Source organism: Octodon degus, unplaced genomic scaffold (assembly GCF_000260255.1).
Source record: "Octodon degus isolate 3935 unplaced genomic scaffold, OctDeg1.0 scaffold00095, whole genome shotgun sequence".
Lineage (NCBI taxonomy): Eukaryota > Metazoa > Chordata > Mammalia > Rodentia > Octodontidae > Octodon > Octodon degus.
The window spans coordinates 5,992,065-6,003,183 of record NW_004524671.1 but is presented as its reverse complement, the minus strand read 5'-3'; the positions used below and the strand labels follow the sequence as shown (position 1 = coordinate 6,003,183).

General features: G+C 35.7%; 1 protein-coding gene across 1 annotated transcript in view; it reads left to right on the top strand.

Moving 5' to 3' along the window:
- Vps13a (vacuolar protein sorting 13 homolog A) overlaps positions 1-11,119 on the top strand; it is a 241,039-nt gene that overhangs the window by 132,432 nt on the left and 97,488 nt on the right. Inside the window, exons 38-40 of the mRNA XM_023722991.1 lie at positions 256-425; positions 1,123-1,340; positions 2,139-2,389. Coding sequence (XP_023578759.1) covers positions 256-425; positions 1,123-1,340; positions 2,139-2,389 — 639 coding nt within the window. The remainder of the gene's footprint in view (positions 1-255; positions 426-1,122; positions 1,341-2,138; positions 2,390-11,119) is intronic.

The window sequence follows — 11,119 nt, the reverse complement described above, 5'->3', positions numbered from 1 at the left end:
TAATATATTTTTTTCTTTATAGAGAATCTTTTGAAAATAGAAAATCTTGTGCCATGAAGTGTAGCTAATTAGTAGCATGTGGGCTTACCATGTACAAGGTCCTGGGTTCTACCCAGCACCAAAAAACAAGAGAGAAAATAGAAAATTTTGATGTGTCCTATGAGCAGACTCAATAATTTGTAGTAGGTCATATTATAAAATATACTGTAAACTTGACTTTTTGATGTAATTTTTATATGGTTTTCTCTTCGATAGGCTTCCTTTTCAGATGTTCGTGATCCTTCCCTACAGCTTGCTGAGTTTAAGTTGGAAAATATTATAAGTACTTTAAAAATGTATACAGATGACTCTACAGTTTCTTCTTTCTCATTAAAAAATTGTATTTTAGATGACAAAAGACCTCATGTCAAGAAAGCAACTCCTAGGTATGTATTCTGCGATGAGGTTTATATTTTGTTTCTTTGGTGGTGCTGGAAATTGAATGTAGAGACTTCACGATGAGCTACATCTCCAGCTCTTTTTATTTTTTTATTTTATTCATTTATTTTTTTTTTGAGTCAGAATCTCACTAAGTTTCTCAGGCAGTACTGGAACTTTTAGTACTCCTGCCTCAGCCTTCCGTAGTGCTGAGATCATAGTCATATACCACACCTGGTTCTTCTGAATTTCTACCTGAGAAATAGTTGATATATTTTATATAACTTATTCCCAAGGTTGCATTTCAGTTTCTAAATACATCTTGGGTTCTTTAGACCTTCAATTTAGTCAAGTCATGATACTCATTTTAAATAAAATTTTAAATGTTGTGGTTTATGTGCCTTACTGGGAAGTTGATATATTGGTTGAATAGATAGAATTAGTGCAATTAAGTGAGAAATATGTAAAAGTTGAGGGAAAAAATGCTGACATTCAAACTCTTAATACTTTCCTAAATATATATTTTCTAATTTATAAAACAGATATGCTCCAGATGTTTATAAGTCCATTACCCAAGACATGCCTTCAAGAATATTTACTTGTTAATGAAAAGTAGTTTTTCTTAAGTGTCTTTAAGTTTTATTGATATATTTGGTTGTTTGTATGTTACTCATATATAAGATTTATTATTATTGTGTTTTTCAGAATGATAGGCCTGACTGTTGGGTTTGACAAAAAGGACATGATGGATGTAAAGTATAGGAGAGTCAGAGATGGTTCTGTGACTGATGCAGTCTTTCAAGAAATGTATATTTGTGCAAGTGTGGAGTTTCTGATGACTGTTGCAAATGTATTTTTTGAGGCCTATACCACAGGCACTACTGTAGAAACCAGTGTTCAAACGTGGGCCACAAAGGAAGAAGGTTAGTTATCAGCTAAAATATTTCGTATCTGCAGTATTTAAATGCTATATCAGCATTTTACTTGGATTAGCCTGTTAGATAAGATCAACATGCATACAATAATAAATTAAAATCTTAGTTTCTCACTGCAAATAGAAAACCTTAGTATTTTCTGGGAGGTTATGTAGTTTGTAGGTTTTTGAAGGTACAAATACCTTTTTGGGGTTCGAAATTATGAGACCTACATTGGGATAATTAATTATTTCTTCGTAGGTGATAGTTTTAACAAATTTGCTGATATAAGAAAATAAAAGGAATAGTGAAGCAACCACTCCTTTTTTATAAATATATTTTAATTTAAACATTCATTAATTTTTTCTATTTATTTTTGTAACTTTTAACCTGACATACAGTTTTTCTAAAATGCTTTTATATGTTTCATTTATTGTGATATAATAAATAGAATTTCAGCTTGCGAGTTGGAAACCACTAGATTAGGTTCCAGCTTTGCTATTAAATAGTGGAGTTATCCTCACTTGTCCCCCACCCCTCTTGAAATGTTCAGTGTATATAACTTCTTTATTCAGAGTTGCAGCTTAATAGTAGAGTATGTCTTTAGCATGCTCTGGGTTTTAGGTTCTATTTCTAGGACCACAAAAAGGAAAATTAGGATAGAGAGTTGTAGTAGATTTCTTTCAGATCTGGGAGTCTTTAATTTTACCTTTTTACTTAGAATGAAATAACATTTTCTTATAGTTATACAGAAGTTCTTTATACAACAATTATTTATGTATTGAAACATTTTTATTTCAATTTTAGTACCTGTACAGGAATCAGAGAAATGGGAGATTAACATTCTTATTAAAAATCCAGAAATTGTATTTGTGGCAGACATGACAAGTAATGATGCTCCTGCCTTAGTCATTACAACACAGTGTGAAATTTGCTGTAAAGGTGACCTTGAAAACAGTACAGTGACTGCTGCCATTAAAGACCTCCAAGTCAGAGCCTGCCCATTTCTTCCAGTCAAGAGAAAAGGCAAAGTTGCTACTGTGAGTTTACTATTATCTGTTTAGTTGTAAAGCATATTGAAATACCACATTAGGAAGTGAAAATTACCTGCATTCTTTCTAACCTCCTTGTGTACCTTTCTTTCAGCTTAAAGAGCCCCATTTAAAATACTCTTGCACTAGTTTTGAAATAATGTTCTTCATTGTTATTTGTTTTGGTAGGAATATTTTCGCTAAGCAGTGGGTTTCACTTTGGCACTTCTCAACTAAGGTCTTACTCTGACTTTAACCATATCAATTTCAAGCTATTGTTCTTTTCTACCAGTTAGTGTTGTTCAGTTTTTGTTTTTGTTTTTTTTTTTTTTTTTTCTCATTTGGATGTTTTTGCTTAGGTAAGGTATTTTTGAAAGTATGCATGTGTTTTAATTGCTTTCTTATTGCTGGGATAATATACCCAACATCCAGAAGTGTTGGAGAAAGGAGGAAAGGTTTATTTTAACTCATAGTTCATGCAAATTTCAGTTACAGTCAGTTGGCTCGAAGGCAGGGTGGCAAAGAGAGGAGAAATAGTCCTTGGTAGAGTAAGTAGGAAAAGGCAACCAATTTACCTTGCATCTTTATACAGTAAGTCTCCAGTCTACAAATAAGTTTTTTTGGGGGGTAACATTTAAGTTGGACTTGTTCTTAAGTCTAACAGAACCAGTCCTTTTTTTTTTTTAATGTATTTAGGACAGAGTCTACAGGGTCTCACTGCATAGATTGGACTCATAGTGATTCTCCTGTTTTCAGTCTCCCAAGCACTAGGATTACACCCATGCAGCTATCTTAATTGCTATCTCCATGCGCTCCAGGGGCGGAACCAGCAAGGCATGCTGGGGATCGAACCCAGGCCACTGCACTCTGCTTAAGCAGGGGCTTTAGTCTGCTGAGCTAGGCTGGCCCTCAAAGCCAGTCTTATATACCTTTGAAAAAAATATACTGTAAAGCATAAAAATACCAGACACACAAATATTGTACATAGACTAGTTTTACTTTTATAGTTATCTTAAAATGGTGATTTAGGGTTAGGGTGAGCTAATTCCAGGATTTGTTCACCTTGGTGAATATTTGTAATATGAGGTCTGTTCCTGTCAGTGAAAGTGTTCTTAAGTCAGGGACTTACTATAGTCCATCCATGCTACAGATTCTGCGTGGGGCTTCCCATTACCCATACCCAGAACCAATCATGGACTCATCTGATTACCACACCTTTAATTCACATTTACACACCCAAGATCCAGCCACCTCTGAAGAACCCACTTCTGAGCACATGTGGTTTTGAGGGAACATCTAGCTAAAAGCCATTTAACTTATTTTATCCTTCATTTATTTGCTTTGACATACTTCACATTTAAATGTATTCTGGTAACTACTTCTAAGATTTGTCTTTAAAATTTTCCTGTAATTTAAAAAATACTCAAGTGTTTAGGTTTCTAAAGGAGCAATGGAAGCATCAACACTGCAGATTATCAATAGAAATAGAAGCTTTTATTTTGTTTTAAATGAATGATATATATTGGGTAGGATGTAAAATAGATATAGCCATATTGGCATGGCTTATAGTTCATCATTAAGAAAAAGAAAATAGGATATGGAAAGTATACGAATTCTCTTTTAAATTATGATGTAGAATTTTAATACATATTTTCTTCTAGTCACATCTTTTTGGCTTAAACATACCTTTATGACCACACTTAATTGCAGTGAAGGTTAGAGAATATAATTTTTGTTGAGCGACTTTGTTTTTGGGCAAAACTGCTATTACCAAACAAGAGTAGAATGGTACTTTTAGTACATGTATATAACACATCATAATTTTTATTTTTTGTATCCTCTCTTTCCTTCCTTCCCCTTCTATTTCTTGATCCCCTCATGTGTAAAAATTCCATATCGCTATTTCATCTTATCATATATTCTGTGCTTTACAGTAATAACTTCAGTTCTCTTCTGTTTATAATTTAGTTCTCCAAGAAAAGCTTTTGGCAAGATTCTGCTTCCATTTTCATACTCTGCATAAGATTATAAATACGACCATGGCTGTCTTCTCCACACAAACACAAATGCAGCCGTCTTTCCCAATATTGTAAAATAAGTTTATAAATTGGGGTACTACTGTGTTTATGTTTTGAGTTTTTCGTACAAGTGGAACCATGAGTGTCTAATTTCACTTAACATTATGTCAAAGTGTACCCATTTTCCTGCAAACAACTCATTTATCCTTTTAATGGTAGAGTAGTATTTGATTATATACAAATGCAGCATTTTCTGTGTCCATTTATTAATTGAAGGACATGTATGCCACTTCCAAGATATAGCTCCTGTTCCTTGTACTGCTATAAAAACAGGTATGCATGTTACTATAATATGATGTCTTTTACTCCATGTTTCCTTGTTTTTAACATAACTGAGTAATTGGTCTTTAGAAGCATTATTATCTTCTAATTCTGATATTCTGTCCTCCTATTGGTTGCTTCTGCTGCCCATACTTTAAATATAATTTGTCATTTTCTGGATTTGTTTGGGACCTTTTCATGAACTCTTTAAGTTTTTTTGTTTGGTTTCAGTCATTTATTTTCTAAGGAAGGGTCTCACTTTGTAGCCCAGGCTGATCTCAAAAATCACAGCAGTTCTTCTGTTTCAGCCTACTGAGTGCTGAGATTATAGGTGTATACCACCATATTGTTTTATAACATGAATTATCTGTTTGGTTAGATCTTCAGCTCACCTAGTTCCTTACTGGTCTTTTTTTTTTTTTAATCTTCTTTTATTCTTTCAAATAATTTGACTTAGTGATTTTTGCTTCCATCTCCTTAATGCACTGTGGGCTAGCTTTGAGGGAATTGGGAGTTTAGGAAGGCATTTTGTTGTCTTTATTTCTCATGTTTCTGCATTTGTTTGTTTATTCTATGTTGTGTTTTAGGTCTGTTTTATCACATAGTAGAAAGATAGTGTTATTACTATGGAGACCTCATGTTTTTCAGTGATGCGCCCAGGGCATGGCGAGTCTGTGTCCCAGGACACCATCACCTTTTAATCTGGGAGAAGAGGGTACAGTTTAATTGGCCCAAAACCCAGCTCTCTGAGAATGGACCACAGTACTATTAATGTCACAAAGGTAATCTGAGTATTGCCATACAGAGAAAACCTATTAGTATCAACAAGTAACACTATGAAATAACAACCAATCCTGATAATATCAAATACATTAGCACAGTAATATCGTCTGAAACAAACTGTATGTTGACATACCATAAGAAATTTACTATACCACGGTTAACCTTAGAAAAGAAAGCTATAAGCCAATATTGACATACAGCAAATATTTACTTTAAATGTGACAACTATAATGATAAAATTCAATAGTAACAGTTTAATGGTCTAAAGATGAATAAAACATATTGGTTATATTATTAAAGACATTGAGGGTTGAGAATGGGAGACTATAAGAAGAAAAATTTGTGAAGTTAAACGGTGGAAGCTTGGTTTGGTGGCGCACACCTCTAATCCCAGTGAGGTGAAGAACATCCTAAACTATGTATGGAGGCTCTGTCTCAAAAGGCCAATAAAGAAAAAGAAAACAATGGGGAATAAGGAGAAAGAGAGAAAAATCACATAAAGGTTTACAGGAGTAAAAGGATATTTCTAGATTTGATAAAGAGGGAAAAAATGAGAAATAAAAGATAAAAGGAGGGAGGAAAAAAATGAAAAGAATAAAAAAGGAATAACAAAAAGAAAAGAATAAATAAAAGTTCCTTAAACCCTAATAAGCTGATGAAAAAAGGAGCATGATTTTCTTCCAGGACGCAGAGTTTTAGAGTCAAGCGTGCTGTGATTGTCTTGGCCTAGCCATATAGCCTGTGAGTATGTGAGGTGCACCCTCTATTTCAGAGTTCCTTCTGTTTATCCCAGGCTGTAGCATTGTGTCCGCTCATACTGGTAGATAGAGAAGTTAGTGGGACCTCCCATCTGTGCTGGATGTTGGCTCTGGGCAAGAGGTCAAGTACTCATGCCTAACTTCCCACCTTGGCGGTGGTGCCTATGCTCTTCCCAGCCTGAGTTTAAGCTTCTTGGATTTTTTCTAGCCCTTTTTGTGGCTGTCTCCTATGGCTGTCACCCAGTCTCTGGGAGGGTACCGCTGGGAGCTCTTACTTCTGGGTAGCCATGTTCTACTTCCTGTGAGCCATAAGCCATGTAGGATCTAGTTTGTTTCATTCTTTTCTCTGTGTAATGGTCCTCTTCTGAGCAACTCTAGCTTTCTAATTTTTCCTGTCAATTCTTTCTCAAGTACTTAATGATGCACTTCTCTTTTTTTATTAGCCAAGTTGTTATTTTCTAGTGTAAGAGTTCTGGATCTTGGAGAGGCTGATTATTGCTGCCAATTGACCCATTTTCCCCTTTCGTAATCTTTTTTTTAAAAAAACAGGTTTTTATTTCTGTCTTTCCATCAATTGCCTCAGAAAGAATAGGAGCTACAGTCTTATCTGTTCCCCAGACTATTATTAAGGGCTTCTGTCTTTTCAATATTAGCTTGTTTTCCTTTCTCTCCCTTTTTATAAGACTTTACAAAGAACAGGAAAAAGTACCATATACATAGCAACATTCTAAATATTCCAAATTGCCTGGCTAATTCTTTAGGCCCTTGTTCAGTACATGATCTGTATTCCCTAAGTATCAGAAGTAGTGGCTTTGTGTAATACTTCACTGTATCATAGTTAGAGTCATCAGTTTAGTACAGTGGTACCTAAGTGTATGAATTTGTTTTATGATTTTGAGGAAAATGGCTGTATATGTGTGGGGAAGATGAATGTGGTCATATTTGTCACCCAGTGAGGAGTTTGTGATTGGAAGCAAAATGGTGCCAGATGCTTTTGTTGTGAAGTAAATTGTTTACAAACAGAAGCATCCATGAACCAAGGTATCACTGTATTTTCTAATATTCTTTGTGTATATATTTGCTAAATCAGTCACAGATGTTATACTTTGTAAAATTGTCGAGTTTTAGGTATGAAATTTTGTAGCAGTTAGCATATAAGCAGGCTGCTATAAGAGATCCCATTCCCTAAATGAATAAAGCATGATAGAACTATAATTCTTTGTAGGAATACTGTTACGTAGTCATGATATAAAGTAGGAGAACCAGGCTCTTTTCATTTTGTTCTGCTATTCATAATTTGTGACATGTTTTTTCAAAGACAATTTACAGTGTGTCTGCTTTACAGCTTGTTGGCAGTGAGTGATTGTGGTGGTAAAGAGTGGATTTTTTTGGGGGGTGGGGCACGGTACAGGGGATCAAACCTGGGACCTTGCGCTTGCTGGGCAGGTGCTTATGCCACTGAGCTATCTTCCCAACCTAACACATAGCTTTAAGGGAAATCAAATAAAATCTTTCTAAAGATAAGATTTTTTAATTGATTCTCTTCATTATATATTTTAATTCTATTTCTTTATCCTTTTGTGAATTGTTATTCTTCCAGCTTCAAATTTTATGTTGACAATTTGGCATTATGTATTATAATGTAAGTATAATTTCCTATACTTGAAGATTAAAGAAATAGTGCATAGAATTTCAAGTCATTCATGAGTTGATTTTGTTCATTTATTTTTGTGCAGTTTCTTTGGGGAATGGGCTTAGGCTTTTTTCCCCTTATTTATTTTTCTTCCTTAGTATAGATAAGTAGAATTCCAGAATGTTTCCTAAGATTTCTATCTCCCTCTGCCATCTATGCCCTATATAGTCTTCTGTCTTTGACTGTGGAATGAACTAATAGATATTATTCAATTGTCAGTCAGTTGCCATTGTAATGCTGAAAGGAAGAGTATTGTGGGTGACACATTAGAGAGATGATTGAAAGATGATGAGGCATCAGATAGAGTTGTGCTGGCCTTGAAGGAGTGAACTGCTGAGATGGGCCACAGGGAAGAACCTGTGTGCAACCAGCAGGAACAAAAAGTAGGCTCTGGCTGATAACAAGCAATTGGAATGTTAGTGTTAGGGTGGTGAGGAAAGGAATTCTACCAACATCAAACTCAAAAAAAAATATTTCCCTAAGTTAAGCCTCCATTGGAGGTTATTGCTGGTCTGCCCATGTTTGCAGCAGGATTCCTCGCCCATAAAATGAGGAACTAATGATTTGTTGTTTTAAGTGAGTAAGTTTGAGGAAATTTGTTACACAGCAATGAAAAATTAACATGTCTAGATTTTATATACCTATATTCCAACAATTAATTAAATGTGGGAGCACCTTTAGAACTGGATGGGGCCGGCCAGATAGCTCAGTGGACTAAAATGTCTGCTTAGGCAGGCACAGGGACCAGGGTTCAATCTCTAGCATAACATGCCAGCCCCGTCCCCAGAGCACACTGAGGCAGCAACTGAGACTGGGCATGGTGGTGCCTGTAATCCCAGCACTTGGGAGGCTGAAAACAAGAGGATCACTACGAGTCTGATCTATAGTGAGACCCTATAGACCTTTTACTAAAATACATTAAAAAAAAAAAAAAACAAAACTGGACAGTAGGTAGAAGAAACTGCACTAGAAGTGGGAAGAAACTGGAAGAGTTTGATAACAAGGGTGGAATAACCCTAAATGATGTTGAACACACTGTTGGTAGTAATATAGTCATTGCCAGTGCTACCAGTGAGGGCTCAATAGGAAAATAAAAAGGACATGTCATTGGAAACTTAAAGAAGGAAAGATTTGATACACAGTATCAAAACACTTAAAGAGGAACTTAGGAGAAATTTCTTGTACTGATAGCTAAAGTGATTGCCAAATTGCTTGGTTTCTTCTGATAATAAAATGATAGAGAAATAGTGGGAAACAGAGCTAAATGGAACTCGTATCGCAGGAGAGAACTGAGGGTCCCTGAGGCTGAAATAAATAACGACCTTTGAAAACAAGTTTGTATGTTTGGTAACATTACAGAGAAAGAATTTTTAGGATAGGTCAGTAAAAGATACATGGGAAAATTTATTAGAGGTAGATATAAGATGCAACCAAGAGTGGAGTGTGAGTGCTCAAAGAAATAAAGTAGTTGGGAAATAGGGATTTTTTATGTGTTTTGGGTGGTGGAAATATGTGGAATTTGATAATATGGATGGGAAATGGCCCACCCATACTAAGATAATGGTCTGTTAATACTGGACATCTCAAAAGGCTGGTTCATTTCTGTGTGATAGGAGATGATAAGTAAAAAGGCAATGAGCTAAAAACATATTTGTAGTTGAAAGAGAATTGTCTAGCTTTGTTGTTTTGAGGGAAAAAAAAAAAAAAGTAAGTAAGACTTGTGTTCTGAAGCAGCCAGAGTTTTTTAAGTTAAAATTGATTCCCGGTACCCCTTCCCCCCCCCCCAAAAAAAGAACCCAACTACAAATAAAATGTATTTGAATTTTTATTAATACCTTGCCTTTTGTAGCTTTTCCTATGCGCATTAACTTTTTAAATTCAATTTTACAAGGGAATAAATTGATAAAATCGTATTTTAGCAAAGTGAACTAAAATACATGTTTTGTATGTTTTCCAAACAGTTAAGCATTTTTAAGAAATACAGAGACATAGAAACCTATGCTGCTTGACTGTTGGTATGTGATGCCACATGCTACCTCAGGATCCTATCAGCAAAAAAGGCCAACACCAGAACTTTGCTAGTCCCAGTGCCATCCTTTGAACTTCTACAATTCCTGGAATCAAGTGCTCTTTCCTAGGAATATATGTCTTCCTGCTTCTCAGTGTTTTCCATGATCTGAGTGGTGTTTCCCATGAATACGTCAGTTGAGCACATCTTTTCTCAGATAAAGCCCATTATTTGCCTAAATCTCAGGAGAAAATAAAATGATAATGGTTAGAGTAGATTATACTTGACAGAAAAAGTGTGCTAGTGTAGGTCTACAACACTCTTTAGCTGTTGAATTGAATACCCTTGAAAAATAAAAATAGTAAAAATATAGTATCTTAGCTAGGGAAGGGTAAGTCGAAGATTCCAATGGTCAGTAATCTAGGAGCCCCTTAGCTAGGTGATTCAGGTTTAGAATCTCTCAGGAGGTTACAGTCATGCTGTCAGCTGCACTGTTAGTCTCCTCTGAAACTTTCCATGAGGTGAAGGCTTTACCACTAAATTCATTCACATGGGCTTTGCAAGAGGCTTTAATTCTTCACATTCAGTAGGACTGCTTATGACAGTAGCTTCTGCTAGAGTGAGTCACCAAAGAGAAAAAATATATCATCACCAATGGTGGAAGCTGCAGTGGCTTTGAGAATACACCTCAGAAATGAAGCATCTTCCCTTTTGTATTTTACCAACACTGGCACAATGTACAAATCATTGAGTACTGTCTTGTGGAGTAGCTGTCATATATACAGCTGACAGTCTCACTATATGCCAAGAATGGCTCATAAGGAAAGCCATGAGGCAGAAACAAGTTGAGACCACCAGACTTGTGTAAAAGCAACATAGTATGGAATTTGTTGTGCCTGGGTGCAGGTGGACAGATGGTAAAAAGGCTGCCTGTGTGAAACAAAGCAGCAGGCTTTTCTATAGGACTTGAAAGAAGTCAAGACAGGAGGGAAGATCTCAGTAAAGTCCATGGTCCAAGTTCTCTTGATGTCTTGTTTCTTAGTGGACGAAGTCCTTGAGGCATCTGGTGTAAATATTTGGGTGTCTTCAGATGTCCTGGTGTTTGGGAGATTCCATGTTCCACCTTTTCTCTCATCACATCCTGTGTTTTCTGAGGGCAGCACCAATTCTGAGCTG